At 47.0% G+C, this 17,946-nt stretch overlaps 1 protein-coding gene across 12 annotated transcripts in view; it reads right to left on the reverse strand.

The window, feature by feature from the left end:
• Positions 1–17,946, reverse strand: part of LOC143359946 (RNA binding protein fox-1 homolog 2) — a 437,182-nt gene that overhangs the window by 88,790 nt on the left and 330,446 nt on the right. For 10 of the 12 annotated variants that reach the window (XM_076798373.1, XM_076798374.1, XM_076798376.1 and 7 more), the window contains one exon: positions 8,595–8,687. The exons of the other annotated variants lie outside the window; for them this stretch is intronic. In XM_076798373.1, the coding sequence (XP_076654488.1) occupies positions 8,595–8,687 (93 nt within the window). The remainder of the gene's footprint in view (positions 1–8,594; positions 8,688–17,946) is intronic. 12 annotated transcript variants of the gene reach the window in all.

Genomic DNA, 17,946 nt, shown 5'->3' on the forward strand with positions numbered 1-17,946 from the left:
CCGCTTCACGGCTTTTGTTGCTGTTCCAGGGCTGAAACTCGGACGATTTTACTGTCCAAGGTCGATTGTACCGCTAACAAGATTCCGCTTTGCAAGACAATTCGCTTTTAATGTGTTTGAACCCTGCTACGAAACTTGCCATTGTTAGAAATACTTTCTATTGCTACTTGGAGGCTAGAAGCGAGATAGTTGGGCAGTTCAAGGTCACTTCCCCCACTATTATAGGACATTTTCTGTGCAAAATGATTCTCCCACAAGATATATATGCGTGAGATTTTTATAAGCAGAGTTTTCATTACTGGGAATATTTTCTGTTGGCACTGGAGGCTGGAATTGATACAGTTTGGCAGTTCAAGGTCACTTCCCCCACTATGATATTATATTTTCTGTGCAAAATGATTCTTCCATAAGATATATATGCGTGAGATTTTTATAAGCAGAGTTTTCATTACTGGGAATATTTTCTGTTGGCACTGGAGGCTGGAATTGATACAGTTTGGCAGTCCAAGGTCACTTCCCCCACTATGATATTATATTTTCTGTGCAAAATGATTCTTCCATAAGATATATATGCGTGAGATTTTTATAAGCAGAGTTTTCATTACTGGGAATATTTTCTGTTGGCACTGGAGGCTGGAATTGATACAGTTTGACAGTCCAAGGTCACTTCCCCCACTTACATTTTTGTAATGCACTCCAATCTATATTGTAAGTATATTTGAACTCCTAAATAAAATATCCTCGCTTTCAAGAACACGTATCTTCTATGGACAACAGAGACTAGGCTAGAAGCAAGATAGTTGGGCAGTCCAAGGTCACTTTCCCCACTATAATAGGATCTTTTCTGTGCAAAGCGATTCTTCCACAAGATATGCATGTGTGAGATTCTTACAAGTAGACTTTTTATTACTAGGAATATTTTCTGTTGCTACTGGAGGCTAGAATTGATACAGTTTGGCAGTCCAAGGTCATTTCCCCCACTTATATTTTTGTAACGCAATCTGATCTATACTGTAAGTATGTTTGAACTCCTAAATAACAAATCCTCCCTTCCAAGAACACGTAGCTTCTATTGATAACAGAGGCTAGGCTAGAAGCAACATAGTTTAGCAGTCGAAGGTCACCCCTCCCACTATTGCAAGATTTCTCCACATAACACAGTTGCTCTTCAACTACTGCACAATATCTACAATCCAAAATCTGTTCATAAGAATTCTTCGCCTATTCTTATCCGAAGCATTTCTGCATCTTCATTCTTTTTATTCTCATTCAGTGACGTTCCTTCATTTATCGATTCCTCTTATTGTCATTCAATTGCATTCCTTCATTTTTTAAAGTCCCATCAAACTCGACTAAAATTGTCCAATGAAAGAGAGTTAACCAGTTAGCTGTTGCGACCTCTTTGAAAAATGTGTACCTAAGTTGCGTCGCAAAAATTGACCGCTGTTTGAATTATAGCTGTTTTGACGAGTATACTCGTCATGACACAAAATATTGCCATTTCTTCATGACGAGTATACTCGTCAAACACCGTCAACTGGTTAAATTGAAATAATAACTTTGAGCTTGCACGAAAAGCTCCAACAAACCTTGAAGACGACTGTGTAGACCATTCAAAAATTACTGAAAACATTTTCCTTGGACCTTGGACCATCAAAAGCCCTAGTTTCCGACACACCCTCCTGCCGAGCAGTTCCCAAAAGCTTGAATCTTGGCCACATCGCAAATTGAAGCACGGGTCACACGGCTGGCCTTGAACGTATAGAATCCTCGTTTCCCAGGCCGGCCAAATCGTCGATACACGTTCCTCCTCGGAATTTCGCGGTGACCAAGCCAACATCTCTCTCTCTCTCTCTCTCTCTCTCTCTCTCTCTCTCTCTCTCTCTTGCTTGATCTGCATACATTTGACTTGCTAAGCCCGAAAAGCCGAGCCGTTGCCACCTGTCGTTAGACTGCTAGGTGGGCTGCATGAGGTACGAGCACGATGCCAGGCCGCTAGTAGGTCGGGAGGAGTTGCCGAGGACTTCCGTCTTTCGAGGAATGTCGGACTTCCGGTCCCGCGGAGCCGCTTTTTGTCGTCGCTCGTTAATCAGAATCGACCTTTCGGGCCTAGACCGGAGCCTTTTGCGTCGCGATTGTTCCAGCTCGGACAGCCGGGAAATCGATCCAGCCCGTGCCGGAACGGTGCGCCTGCAGCCGCCGTTTGCACTTAGGCGATCGTATCTGTCGCGGGTTCGAACGCTAATTGTTCGCTTAAACGCACCGGGAAAGCGCCGCTTTCGTTCCGGATCGTTCCAGCGTTCTCTTCTGCGGTTAAATGGATCCTCCTCGAGCCGGCTGTTTCACCGCAAATTTCGTTTATTCGGAGTGCAGCTCTTCATTCCTGACCATTAGCGTCGTTTGCTCCGCAAGATCTTGCGCGAATCTATTTATTTTTTTAAACACTTCGACAATATAAAAATGCAGTCGTCCAGAGAATACAGCAAAATTCGTTGTACGTCTTGACCACTAGCACCAGCGTTGAAGTCGGCCAGAAATCCTCCATTGAACACCGTCGATTCTCCCACTTGAAGCCAGCCTAATTGGCCGCATTCTATCTTTCGCCGCCGCGCTAACTGTTTGCTCATTGTACCACAGAGATTCAGCAGCGAAAACGTCCAACTGCGCCCTCGTTATTCAATTATCATTTGATGCGCACCGCTGCAGCGACAGCGTTAGGCTCCCGACACGTTCCTGTTCGACGTTCCGACTCGTTGATTAAACTAAATTTCAGCCGACTCGGTTATTAATTATCCTCCGATTCCCGATCCTCCGGAGGAAGGACCTAGCTCTTCTCGATCGTAGTTACCGCGGGACCACCCCCGGAGACCGTCTTCCGTTTCACGAGGATCCGATCGAAGAAATTTCGCTTATCCCTGCGGGATAGAGGGTCGATCGATGGCCCACCCTGAAGTGGGATCCCGCGATTTCTTGCTCGGAGATCGTGGAGTCGTGGGTTGGAGGTCCGCCTACTAATTTTAGGAGCCTTTAACCATGCTCGTCGGCCTCTACAAAGGACGTTCGTTAAGATAATGGGACAGTGCCGGGGTGGATGGGTCTCCGGGGGCCGAGGCCACGTTTCAACCCCTGTTAAAAGGTCCGCGGAAAGTTTAAACTGGTTTAAACGACGGCAGACACTGTTGCCCGGCCGGTCTGGCTCGATGGTTCTCGATTAACACTGACTAGAAATTCATGCGATGCCTGTGAGCATTGTAGACCGAGGCCATGGAAAATGGTGGCGTTTCCTAGCGCCATCATGTCGGCAATCTTTATTCTATTCGCTCTGCGCTCCTACGAACGCTGTCGATGGGTCCGATCACTTTTAGTATATTTTTATGGAACGTTTAGTTGTCTCTGTCATCTGGTGCAGTGATTTCTCTGTATATGTCGTCAAGGCTTCGAGGATAAACGTTGCGGAATTATCCCTACTCGAGAGGCCTCGGACGTCGAGATGTGTTTGTCTCCTGGACGATACTTGACGCTGGCAAGACCCGTGTTGTTGACATGTATCGAGTACTAAGTTTATCTATTATTATTTAATTTCCTTTTTCTACTGCTTTCTGTAAATCTTCTGTATATTAGTTTTGCTGTACGGTGAGAGATAGAGCAGACTGCAGCGTAATTGTTAATTGATTGTTGACGGTAGGATCGGGTTCGGGAAGCGCGATGGCCGTCAGTGGGGCGGGAACGATCCCGAGGGAAGATTTTTCTGAAATATTCACTGGGTGGCTCGATACAAAGCGGCGAGTAACGTTGCCCGGAATAGATTCGATTTTTCGGCGAGATAGGGCCAATGTCGAGAGACTCGAAGAGGCGCCAAGGGAAGCCGGTCGTCGCCTAAACGAGCCGAATGAATAAGCGATGAGCGCGGCCTACAGGGAACGTCTAAAAGCGTCCTCTAGAGCGTCGTGGCGTCGCGCGCCGTGACAAATGATAGAGACGCCTGGAGTTGCGTCGATACGCCCGGCAATGCGGATCCTCGAGCAAATACACCGACATACGCGTCTTAGTATCCGCCCAACCGAACAGCGGCCTTTAATTGTTAATTAGTTCGTTATCGACCCCGCGAACGCGGAGCGATCCGATTTCTCGCCGAAAGCTGCTACCATGAAAGCGTGATTTCACTATTTCCTTTAAATCTTAGAAATTTTGAAGTAATCTTTATTTTTATATGCATTTATTTCTCGGAAAATTTCGCATTTTAGCATTTTTATGGCGGTTTGAAGCAATATGGCGACAGTGAAAAATTCAGCGCCATTCCTGACAGTTTTATACAGAACAAAATGGCGTCGTGTCAATCCGATCCGTTTCTATTCACTCCCCTTTTCACGAAGTCTATAGTCACGGCCGGTATCAGAGCAAAATGGCGACGGTGAATGCGCCAAACAATTCCATTTTCATTCGTCTTTATCCGCAAAATCTAGCAACATTCGAAACGGCGAAACAACAAAATCGGCGACATTGAACGCATTAAACAATTCCATTTTATGTTCAGCGAATCAAGCTTCATTCGGTGCCGTTCGAACGCCGGACAAAATGGCGGCGCACCAATTAAATTCTCCGAGCGAAAAACCCGGTGTTCGTTCTTTCTCGCAAAAATGATTCAATAAAAGAATCAGTCCGCGTTTACCGACGTTTTTGTTTCCGTTTTATCGATGCCGTGTCCACGGCGGGCTTTTTGCCGCGTCATAAAACGATCGTTGTGTCGCGCGCCAGCAAGTTGATTTTTTTTTCCAGTTCTCCAGAACGATCGAGAGAATTTTCGAGCGAGCATGTTTCGCTCGACGTGTAACCGTCGATAAATTTTCGATTAATCCGGCCGCGACTTCTCGAAAGTGACGTGTCGACGGGACAGGACGGATAAAAAATGCTCCCGGGGTGTTGAAAAAGAAACTAAAAAGGGAGAGCGACCCGCTTCTAATTTGACATATCTCTCTTAATCCTTCCGGTAATTAAAAAGCTGCGGCGGACGACCGCGGAAAGGCATGCCCTCGCTTTTCCGCTTTATCGCGGCGTCGGGGCTCGTTCGACCCCCTTCAACCCCTTCAACTTCTCGTTTAGGATAACATCGGGGCCCCGGGATCTTGTTAGGACTCTGAAGTGGTCGAACCTAGCCGCAATTCATTTTTTTCTGAGAGATCTGCCACGCGGTTCCTCGGCTAATTTTCAGTTCTATTTATCTTGCGGACGAGTAGGGGTAGTTCCACTGTATAATCCGCTACTTTTCAGAAATTTATAATTTACATGTGTCTCGGTTAATTTTATAGTGCCTGCAGCAATTTTAATACTCCAATGCAAGTCAACCCTCGGATGTAGGACCCTTTCTACAAATAACACAACTGATGACGCTCCGACCCCTTTAACTTTTCCTTCAGGATAATATCCAGACCCTGGGGTCTAGTTAGCAGCCTGGTCGAAGCTGCCATAATCTTTCCTCGCAGAAACCTACGACCTTCTCCGAGGACTCGCGATCCGTTCGGTGAATCACAATTATCACCTCCGCCGGCCGCTACAAGCGGAATTCGAGTTCTCCGTGGAAACATAGGTGGCATAACCTCGAAGTTCATTCGTCTCACTTTGCCGAATTACATGGCCGGGCGTATTTTTCCGGCTCACGAAACGGGCGGATCCGCGCGGAACACGCTCGTGCGTTTCAATTACCGCGGCTTGTTGCACCGCGACGAAATAAACGCGCGACGCGACCGCGTGCAACCCTGTGAATCGCGAATTAAAAACTTGTTAATTCGCGACCGGGGATTTTTCCAGCCGTCGCGCGGTCGTCTAGACGCCCTGGAAAAAGAATGGTTTCGTACGCGATTCCGAGGGGGTTCGGACCGGTTCGAAATCGCGCGGAAAATTACATCGGACTCGGGGTGAAGTCGAGACCGCTGGGACCAGGCGTCTGCGAAAGTACTTGGCGTGTGTACGCTCGTTTGACTCGCCAAAACGCTTGTGAACGCCGCTGAAACGTCGACGGGACTTCTTTGAAAACGGGACAACGCGGCGGGATATGCTTCGCGGAATTGAACGCGATCGGAAAGTAACTCGGATTGGACCAGCAGCTGTTCGAGAAACTACGATCTACGTTTTCCGAGACGAGACTTCGTCCACTTGGATTTATTGCAAGAAATTCCGAAAAATTCAATCACTGAACGTGCGTTCTAGCCGCGCGGTAACGGGAGTAGAAAACGGGGGTGATTTTGGGGGTGTAAAAAATGATCGAGTCAGGAAGCGCAAGGTGAACAGCTGCTCGTCCAATGATCGGCCCGTTCTGTAAAGGGAGGAAAAGCGTTCGTGTGAAGTCGGTCGTGCGAAAGTCCCGTGTAGCACCGGGTGAGAGAGCGGGCAGTGCGAGGCGATTACAAATCGGTTATTAATTTTCGCCGGTCGTCCTCGGGAACGAATCCTCGTGCGCGTGACTTTTCCTTACCTGTTTCGGACAGTTCGGGGATCGAGACTCGACCGTGGGGCCTCGTTCAGTGTCACCGGGCTCTCGAGCTGGCCCGTAATACATTTCTCAAATTCATATCATTCTGTGATTGGCCTCTCCCGCCCTCGCTCTCTCTCGCTCAATAATCGTCTCAGTTCAATTTTGCGACATTCGCTATCGATCTCTACGGTTTATCAACTGTCCCGGTCTCTCTCGCGCGCAGAAGAACTCTATATGGGACAACAAGAGACTCCCGTCAGACAATTCTAATCGTTTCACACTCGTCTTTTGCCTGCGATTCTGTCTCGTTTCGAATGTATTTTTTTTATCCGCGCGAAACGCGTCGTCTCAGCCACCGGCTGATATGTTTCACCAGCTTCGTAATTCTTTTGCTCTCTCTCTCTCTCTTTGTCTCTGGTCGGGTTTCGCTTTTCGTTCTTTGCTCTCTTTCGTCTCACAGATTATCGTCCTCGAGAGATCTCATCGTTTCAGGAATCTACGCTTTTGTTTTTTTGGTTTTTCTATTTTCTCGGTGTATTTTGTTTTTTTTTTTCTCACGAGCGCGTCCACCCCTTCAACTTCGACGATTTTTCCTCGGCGCGGCTCGCGCCACCCGTGCGGTTCTCGATTCGATCGTTCCGGATCTAAGCGCGCGACGAATTCGCGGCCAATTAATCGGCAGGTGTCCGCACAGGTGCCGCGGCTACGCGCCTCGGCTCTCAGAGTCGTTCGAGGCGCGTCGCGACCGCTGGCAATGGCGTATTTTCGAAGATTCTCAACGAGAACGAAAAATTCGAGAAGCCGACCGAATCGCGGTCTATTGAAATCCCTGTTCCGTTCCGAGCTCGAAGATCAACCGGGTCTAATTCTCCCCGATCGAATCGATTCCCTTTTATTAAATCTGTCCGCACAGTTTCCGGCACGCCATTGCCGCGAACCGCCGCTTCGCGATCAATTCTGACGGAGCCATTTAGCCGTCGATGTAACAAACTCGACTCGACGTGCCGCGAATTACATTACGGGCTGCAGCGAGCTGAAATATTCAACGAAACTCGAGTTTGCACCTCGGCCCGACCGGTTAACGGGATATTTTTATGCAGCGAAGCTTGCGCAAATCATTGAACGCGCCACGGAATCCGAATGCCAATCCGCCGGAATAAATGCAGTATTTTCGCGCCGCGAAACTGCGAGTATCTTTAAAGCGATTTCTAACTTTCGAACCGACATTTCGAACAATTCTGGAAACATTTATGCCCTACGAGATCCCGCAAATCCCTCGTTTTCAAACTCTCCACGTTCCACGTGTTCGAAACATTTTTATCTTCCGAAAGACGGTGCAAAAAGATTTTTCTTTATATTTTACAACACGTTCGTAGTGTAACGAGATTACTGGGAAAATATTTTTCTCTGTAAATTAATCCGTGATGCTTGTACATGTCTGGCGGAGAGAATACTTTTTCATTCGCGACGTTTAAAGCGATCTCAAATGTCAATGAACTTTTCAACGCGGGTCGGTTTTCAATGCAGAGGTTACTCGAGTTTCCAGCTCGCTAGATCGCGTTTAACAGATCTACGGGCCCAGCTCCGTCAAAATTCGAGAGCTCGACGTCTCCAGCCAGAGAATCGCATTTGCTCGCGCGATTCCGCCTCGAGGATCGAGCCTCGTTCTCGAAACTCATCCAGAACCGTTCTGCGCTTAGAACTACACGTCCGACACGCGCTCGTGAATGCTGTAACCGTTGTTCAAGCGCGTCGCGACGATATCGAAGATTGAAAATCCATTTAGAGTCGACGGTAACATTGACGAGCGCGATCGAGCGGGACGCTTAAATCTAGGAAAAGATTAATTTCGAACAGACGACCAGCCTCCGAGCGAACGTTCCACGTGTCCGACGTGATTGCATTTCGAGTGGGGAGAAAAAGCAGAGAAAAAAAAAAACAGAAAAAGAAGATGGTGGCAGGCTGGTCGCCTGTTGATCGAGCGAGAGACGCGCGCGATATGCTCGCGTGCGGCTCTCGCGTGTCCCTGTAAAGAAGTACATTGTGTATAAATGAATTAATGGCGATGTATACATATATATATGTATGTATATATATATATAAGTATAAGAATGTTCATGCACACCTCAATCTTTCTGCCCTCAACCACGGTGCCGTGTAGCCTCTCACGTGCCCGGTCCGCGTCAGCACTATTTGCGAATGTTACAAAACCGAATCCCTGCATGCAAGGACAGACAAAACAACATGCATTAAACTCAACTTACAGACTGCCAGCGCTCGGCAAACGGCTGGCCGACCCGACATTTCGTGCTCCCCTCCCCGAGTTTTCCAAAAACAAAAACCAACTTTTCCTCTTTCCGAATGATACACGGGGATCGGAACGCGGTTGGAGAAAAATGGGAAGATCAGGGGGTTGGAAGGGTTTTTCATGGGGGTGCTCCGCGTGCATCTTGCGCGGGCGACCCCGTACGGTGTCCAGCATTGATTCCGGATCGATCGGAGCACGTTTCCATTCAAGATTCCGCGACCGAACGCGGCGCCGCTCTCTGCCCGGACTGTACCCTGTTCTCCGGGGCTCTTTTCAGATTTTTCGCCCTTCGCGCGGCCTTTTCAACCCTTCCCGCCGGCTTTTCAGCCCCGGAGCTGCTCCCCCGTTTATCCCTCGGACGCACAATGGCCGTCTGGCCGCTAATTAATTCTCGAGATCGTCTCGAGACGCGACGAAACTTCCGCGGGATCTCTTCCGACGTCGTTCCGCTTCAAAATTTCAGGAGACCTCGCGAGAGAGAAAGAGAGAGAGAGAGAGAGAACTTTGCCCGTTTCGAGAATAAGTATAAATCGTTAATGATTCGCGAATCGCGCGCGTCCGGAACTTTCTTTCGTCGATGCATGAACGCGGTTGTTGAAAGATGTTTAAATAAAGACTCGTACTCGCGAGAAAGTTGCACGCGACCGAAAAGAGACAAGTCGGCGAAGGGCGCGTAAGGGTTGAGACAGCCGGGGAGGGAAACGCTCGGCTGTGAACAATTGGTAAATGGGAAACGGGAAAAAGGGGGAAAGGAGAAGCGACGCGCCTGAGAGCACGGTTTACCACTGCGAAATGTCGGTTTTGCCAGCGGGTCTGCGAGCGCGTCATACTGCTTACGGAGACGCACCAAACAACGTGCAACAAATAAGTAAATATAAAATCATGGTAAGAAATCATGGTCATGGTCACATTAATCATCTCATTATCATATCATATCATATCGTGTCATGTCATCATGGTCATCGTCATATCATTAAAGACTCTTGCTTGTACCGAGAGGTGCGTGTACGAGAAAAAGAAAATGAAAGTATGAGAAGAGGGTTAGTAGAGTGGCGGATAGAAAAGGAACGGTTAGGATACGTATGTGGGTGTATGTGTGTGTGTAACGTGTGTATAGGCGTGTACGTGTTTATTTTTAACACTAGAACAACCGAGCAATAAATGCGACTGACGTATATTGCTTTGTAACTGTGACAAGACTGTGTCCATTTAGACTTCACACAACTTTTATGAAGAAGCACATTCAGAAATTTCCGATGAAAACATTTTTACAATTTCAGTAATTGCAAAAGAAAAAAAAATTAGGAACCAGTCATTTTGACCGATCCGGTAGTTCTAGTGCCTGAAAAGAAAAAAGACACCGAACTGGATGTTTTCCGCGAGAGACACGTGTGTCGGCAAATTTGTCCGATGTGACTGCGGCTTTCCGCGTTTCGCAAACGAAACTGTCAACGTGGAAATGCGACAGCTGGGGAAATCCTCTCTCGGAGGAGGGCCTCGACGAATCTCCGAGAGTCGCGGGAAACAGGTCGTGTTTCTTTGTCGAAGGAATTAATCAGAGTTTCGCGAAGGCAGACGCGCGGGGGCGGGCCTCACGGATAATCGAGTTCCCTCGATTCTCACTCCCCCGCCGAGACACCGGCTGCCAACGGCTGTTAGGCATCGGGACGTTGCTGTCGGCAACCCGGCGGAATCGTATTAACGCCAAATCAAATCGGCATCCTCGAAGAACGAAAGTGGAGAGAGAGCGCGCAAAAGTTGTCGTGAAACCTGACGTAATGCGACCAGACGAAGGACCCTGTTTCCCCATTTAAGGACATCGTAATTCGTTTCATTGGCCGTAGAAGTACGGGGGACACCCCGCCGGATGTAATCGAATCGATGGGGTAATTGAATATCGCGCCGCGTCGAGAATTGCCTTGGAATAATCAAGGCTACGATTTCTCTGCGTTTCGTTGATTAATTAGGGCCGGGGTTAATTGAGGATCGTGATGGAGGCAGGAAGGAATCGAGAGAACCTTTGAAGTAATTCGCACTTTGGACCTTGCATATTGATTCGACCGGGTCAGGGCTTCGATCGTTGAAGACCCTGTATCGACTGTGCGGAATTGGTTTGCGAGTTTTTAGAAGACTTGACTCGTGAAGCATTTGTCTGGTGTAACAAATTTCAGATTTGTTGGAGGTTCCTTTGGATTCTGAATCACTTCAGTGATTTGTAGATGACTTGCTTGGTGAATTGACTCATCCATAGTACATTGAAGTGGTTGGGAAAATGGTTCAAGTTTGGAGTGAGTTCACAAAGTGTGTAAAGTACGAACACCACTCTACTCTCTCTACCTACCCTTGGTATATAATTCTATCAATTCCTTTGGAGACTTTGGTGACAACTCACCATTGAAGAGGATCATCATCAATTGCAACTCAACTATGATTATCGACCTCGAATATCACCCAGAATATGGGAAATCAAGTTTGGAGTAAATACGACGAAGGAAAATCGTTTTTTTCCCCCTAGGCGGCCACCCATCTTTCGACGAGCCCCAACCAACGTCGCTTAACCTCAACGATCACAATCCCACAATTCCACCGCTCGTGCCACCCAACTCGTCCACCTCGATTCTCATTACTAAATGGTTTTATGCCACCACTTTCCTAGATTTCCGCACTGAAATCATGCGGTATCAAATTGGTTACTTGGAAGATCAATCGCCATCAACCTTCCTGAAAAATTGCCAGCTGTTTTTCACGAGCGCGAATCACACGCGTCGGACGACTCGCCTGGGAAATCAGCGTAATGTAGACAAGCTGCATCGAAGATACGGCGAGCAAAAGCGTAAGGGGAATCGTTCGTCGTATCGACCCGCGGATATCGAGACGCGTCTAGCTTCCGGTTAAAATTGAAATCTGTTCGACGAATCTATCCAACCGGCGAAGTCCAGGGTTCCGCGTTCGGAAGTCCGCCGAAAATTAGCAACAGGTAGGACACGCGCTCGTAATCGTACAAACGAAGCAGTCGGGGTCGCGGCAGATGGTCACATAAACTCGCCACGGCAATTTTCCTCGTCGCTGTTCGCGGGGGAACGAGCCCGACGGTTTCGTCGGCCTGCGAGAAGCGGTTCACGCGACGGGAGATCGCGATCTCGCAGAAAACCTGTTTAAAGGCTTATCGGCTTTCGGAAAATTGAGGTTGGCGTGCAGGTCACGCCAACCTTCTTTCTCCTCTTTCAGGAAATTAATCCGCCGACCCGCGGCGTCTTACAAATCTTCGCCGAACGGCGAAACATGCCTCGCGTTAATTCTGTTAAACGAAATCGCGGTCACGCCTCCCTCGACGTTTCCCTTTCCCTTCGCGCGGATTACGTTTCCGCGAGGCCCGTGGGTGGAACTATAATTACCGGGGCGGCTCGAAAAATCAGATTACCACCTTCGATCTCGCCCGCTCGCTATTTTACGATTCGCCGTGGCTACTTTTTCCCTCAGAAATTCACCCCACCTCGGAAGACAATGCAACGCCCGGTTGGAGGCGAGAAGGAAAAATTGTTGGTTGGTCTACGGCTTTGTTAGGCCTCTCCGTGTGATACTTTTTACTGTACGGCTAATCTCCGGGCTGGGAAATTTATGCATTTATAGCGTGCACGATTGTGTGAACTACAATCGTAGGAGAATGGTAACGATGGTTTAATACATCGTGTTTGCGGTTGGATAAAAGTCTTCGCGATGGGTGCTGTTTACGTCTGATTGCTCGAGAGGTTGGGAATATTCGTTTGCAAAGTGGCTCATGGTCTACCGACTGTATAGAAAGGTTTCCGTAATGTGCACAATATGCATAATACTACTATATTCCGGACGACGTAAAAAGCTACACATTTTCTTACATTTCTGCCAATTTCTTCAGACCTTTGTACACGTCCCGAACGTCCGAAAATAATTAATCAAACTTCTTTGGCACTCTTAACATATTCGAATTCTACAGTCACGAACTGTGCACTTAACAGTCTTCTCACAATGTTTTACAGAATTGTTTACACATTCTACAGAGCCAAAAACCGTACTGAAAAGGACCACTGCAGGGTGAATTTTCGAGTTAAGCACAGACGTTCCCAGAACCGAATTTGTGAAAGAAGATGGGGCTTTCGGAAAGTGAGTGAGCCAGATGGTTTCGCTTGAGAAGAAGGTTTGCTGGAAACGGGGATGGTTTCCGCGGGCAAAGAATCCTGGGAACAGTGTAAACGCGGCCGATTCATCCGCGGTCCGAACGACCTCGTTCCAGTCGAAATATCCGCGGCTTATCGCGGCCATTCGGAACTCGTTTCCGCGATATCGCGGCAGATCGGTGGTTTCGGGTGATACCGGCTCGTTCTGCCGTGGCCTGCCCGGCGAAACTGCGGGTCCGCCATTAATCAGCCGCTCTATCGGCAAAGGCGAAGGGACGAGCGGGGACGGAGACCGACCCCCGTTGCGAGAGCGTCGCGGAAACGATACGCGGAGGCGGTAATTATTATTATCTCGCTCGCAGAAAGATTCGCATCTCGCACGCTACTGCACGAACGCTGCATCCTCGAGGTTCCCGGTGAAAAATCGCGGGAGGACGAGGTTACCGGTCGACCCGCGAAAAGCAGGTCGAAGTATTCGAGCCAATTTCGAGAAAGTTGGATGGCCGTGTGATCGTAAACCCGGGAAAACACGTGATCCAGGCTCTGCGGGAAGTTTTACAGTCGACGTTTCATCGCTTCGACTATCGGGCCGAGACTTTTGTGTGCTGGAGAAACTCTAATCTTGTTATTATCGATCTTTGAGATGGAAAATAGCCGGAGACTTTTAAATCGGAGTTTCAAACATGCCCTCTGCAGGTTTTACGAGGGAAATTGGGGATTAGCGTTCGATCAGATTGGGAAACTTCACCTGTATAGGTTGTGGTGTTTTATACGGAGAATCGAATCGATTATTTATCCGTTTCGAAAGGATAGTTGCATCTATTCTGTGACAAAACGCGGTTGTTAGACTGCGAAAGCGTATTTCCACGAACGATTAATTCCAAAAAAAAAAAAAAAAGAAATTAGCAACATCGTCAGATTATACAAAAGCGAAAGGAATGAAAATCCTTGATATTTTTCAAACCGACTGCCAACTCCAAACGAACCATGAACCTTTACTTTTCTCTTCATTGAAGTTGCAGGAATCGACGATTCATTCAGCGAGGATAATTGATTACAGCGTGGGTTCTGCGATTTTTGTAGAGACACGAAGTGCAACATAAATCCTCGATATTTTTAAGATGCTCAATTAAAAAGAAGAAGAATTAATGACGGACCTTTTATACGAAGCGGAATATAAATCGTCGTTTCCTCTTCGAAAACACTGAAGAACATTTCTGCCCGACGATTTATCTATTACCACCGCGAGACATCTAGGATAGATCCTTAATTGCTCGCGAATGCGAATCATTCGAAGCAGATAATTGTCGACTCCGGCAATCTTTCCAGAAGTGGACTATAAATCCTAGTCGTTTTCGAAAACACGAAGATAAATCGCCGCTGATCCACCCGAAGGCGACAATGAAAATCGTGGGATCCATAGTTTTCCTAGGGAAGGATAGAGAGACAAGGGCTCGTCGAAGGAGCTCGATTATCCGCGTTTAATCCTCGGGACCTCGAAGAACAGCTGAAAAACACCGTTCATCGATAAGCCTCGTCGATCCGTTGCGATCGATCGCGGGCTTATCGAGCGATCCATCTTCCCGCGGCGTAATTGAAAGGCTCCTGGTCGACGACGAGCGATATAATCCCGTTCTTCTCTAATCTAATCGCGCTCTTAAGGGGGGATCCTCGTGTAACGGAACACGACGTTTCTCAGAAATGTGCTCCCAAAATTTCGCGATCCGATTCGCAAAAATGAAAGAGTTACAATTCGTTAAAATCGGTGAAAATCACTTTCGTCGCACGAGAACCAAACGATCGAGCCTAGTTGGGAACGGGGTGGGAGGATCAAGACTTCTCTTGATGAAATCCTTCTCCCCTCCCGATATAATGACATTTTACGAGCCGCTTAGCCGGCGTTAATTATCGCCCGGGGGCCTGTTTAAAGGAGGACGCTGGTTTCCCGTGGGATCGCGCTCGATTAAACGGGAGGACGACACCTGACTCGCAATCGGTGGAACATGGACGGAAATTGGACCGTACGAACCGGAAGCGAGGCGAAATCCGTCATTCCGACGGAGCTGGAACGTCTTTCCGTCGGGGTGGCTCTCAGATCCAGAAGATTTCAAGCGTGGAAGTGGATAGAAGAACGTACCGCTGAAATAGCGACTGATTGGTTTATTTCTCGGACGTCGTTGCCGAGAAAAATTAAGCACCAATAAACCCCCTTGATAAAAATAATTATAAATCCCTTGCGTGAGATCCTGAGGTTGAAAATAGATGAATCATTTAGAAACATAGCTCTCTTGAGCCTCCTTGCCTCGATAACAATCCTCCAATATTATTCACAGTGAAATTTACAAATTTACTGTAGAGCATCTCACGTGAAGATCGAATTTAACTTTCCTTGCTTTGTATACTGATAATAAAATTGAAAAATTTATAGAAAGTGGACTAGTAAACATAATTTCTGCTAAACAAGCTACCAGAAATTATACAGGACTAACCTAACAAAATGTTTCATTCAAAGCAAGCCCCCTAATTATCTCGTGTAGCTTGCACCATGAACAGCAACGATTAGTTAAAGAAACAGTTTCGCAGAAAATGGACTGCGAAAGTTCATTGCACTTACACCCACGCGATCTAGACACAGTCCACCGAGATCCATCGACGATTACTCATCGGCGCGTCTAGGATTGCTCAAGGAGCCTAATCGCTCGCGAACGTCAGGAAGACCCGCACTCGAGAACGAGACGGGAAAAAATGCAATCACCGATAAGATCGGCGATTAACGATCCCAGATCCGCTCGGATTGTAAGTGAGATGTTAAGGGAGGCCGATACGATCGCGGAATGACTAATTAACCGGCGGACTGTGATTAATCGCCGTAACAGGCGAGGAAACGCTGAGAACATCGGTTGTCCGCGATTCTTTCGACGCGCGCAATTCTCGCAGCGATTTGCGGGTGGATCGATCGTTCGAAACGATCCCAACTTCCTCGGCGCTGTCACTTAGGCGAAACCGGGGACCCGAAGACGGCGACCAGAGCTTTCTGCGAACCGTCGATCCAGTTGTATGAGGATCTCGACGTTTATGCGAGTGTCTGTCTCCTTAGACTTTGGAATTTTGCCTGAATTCCCGTTCTTATGTTCGATTATCGGCTGAACTTCACTTTGGGGGACCAGAAATTTTCAACTTTTTTAAATGCAATCCTATATATTCTTACAAGAAAATGTCAAAAATGTCAGTTTTAATGGCAGGAGTTCACTGGGTCAAAAGATAGACGCGAAGTTGGTGGGTTTTTAAGAGTTTTCGATATGTTAGGGCGCCGCTCTGACTTTAAAAATTGGTATTCGAAGGTAGTTGCAGATTTCGAGAAGAGACGAATAAAAAGAACGTGGAATTCGGCAAAAATTCGCAGTCTATTGAGAATGAATTCGGCGATGTTCACTGAGTAGCCGAAGAGCGGGTACCGCGAGCGATTGGTATGACGATTACAGACCCGATTCCCGTCGATCTGACGGTGTCCGTGTCTGTCTGTGTATGTATGTATGTATGTATGCGTGTGGGGGTGCGCGAGGTAACGGTGATCAACGTCGCGTGTGGCGTGTAACAATAATCGACCAATTACTTAACAGCTAGGTGCAAGAACGTGGCAAGGCAGAGTAGAGGAAAGAAAAGGTGTTAACACTACGTCGACCGGGTGTGGGGTGGTGAGGCGTGTGCCGGTGTGTGTTTCCAACAGGAGACAGCTATATTCCAACGAACAACCAAGGCAAACGATCGAGCGATCGATCGACCGCCGCGGGTCAATGCGTGATTTTGCCGATAAATATATATATATATGTATGTATATGTAGTAGGGGATGAAAGGGAGACGCTTGGCGGAGGAGAAGACACTTGGGTGGGAGACCTCGTCGGCGAGGTTGTGTGTCACAGGCGAAACTCGAGAACCAGTCCTCTTCCACGACACGTCGGACCTGTTTTCTTGGACAGCCGGGCTCACGCACGATTTCACCGGGAAATCGTTCTCACCCCTATTCGCACCCCCTTAGCCACGGCAAATCGCTGACCTAATCTGCTAACCGGGTAACTTGCCTCTCGTTTATGGCTGCGTGGGAACTAGGCTTGATAGACTGCGGATCCTACTGCGAAATATATTATATTATTATATTTTTCTAAATTATCGTTGAGCTATATATCTTTCTTCTAGTATCCAATATCGATCGTTCCCTTTTGTAACAGGAGGCAAACAGAAATTCCGTAATTTTTTCAAAATTTCTTTTTCTCATCACATACTAAACTAATTGGTCTAACATCTCTAAATATACCTAAATATACTAAATATACTATTTTTATCTGAGTAAAGAAGACTTTAATATACGATCCAATTCTCGAAGCAGAGTATTTTTAACATTTTTATAAGCTCTTCGTCCACAAAGGGTTGCAAAATGAAAATAACGAAAATTCTTTTAATGCTATTACTATCACAATGTTCCCTCGAATTTTTCTTCTACTCTTTTCTGTTATGAATGCATAAAATCCGCAGTCTAACGATAACCATACTCCAGGAAACAAAAGACGAAAATATGCACGAATAAATTATAACGAAACAGAAAGAATGTATTACCCTCGAACGTATATCGCTTTAATTGCAAGATTCGTATGTTTCAGGGAAACGAACTTTGAAAAGGGAGAAACGTGGTGAGCACAGTATAGGCAACCCTGCGGAGTTAATTACAGAGAGGTTAATTAAATAAGTCGTTCGCTACCAGCAGTATTAAATTTTTTGGAACAAGAGAATGCACGTACGGAAGAAAATGTAGAATATGTACTGGCGTCTCGTTATTGTAATTAAACTTACTGATTTATTAGACAAAACATAATCCTTCGAGATAAGAGAAAATATTAATAAAAACGAATTCGTATATCTGCGCGATTAGTCATACCTCCACAGAGTTAAACAAAAGGAAAATAATTATTTGAAATGATCTATATTACGATCTAGTCATGTGATAGCAGTGTTGGAGTGA

This window comes from Halictus rubicundus, chromosome 12 (genome assembly GCF_050948215.1).
Source record: "Halictus rubicundus isolate RS-2024b chromosome 12, iyHalRubi1_principal, whole genome shotgun sequence".
NCBI lineage: Eukaryota > Metazoa > Arthropoda > Insecta > Hymenoptera > Halictidae > Halictus > Halictus rubicundus.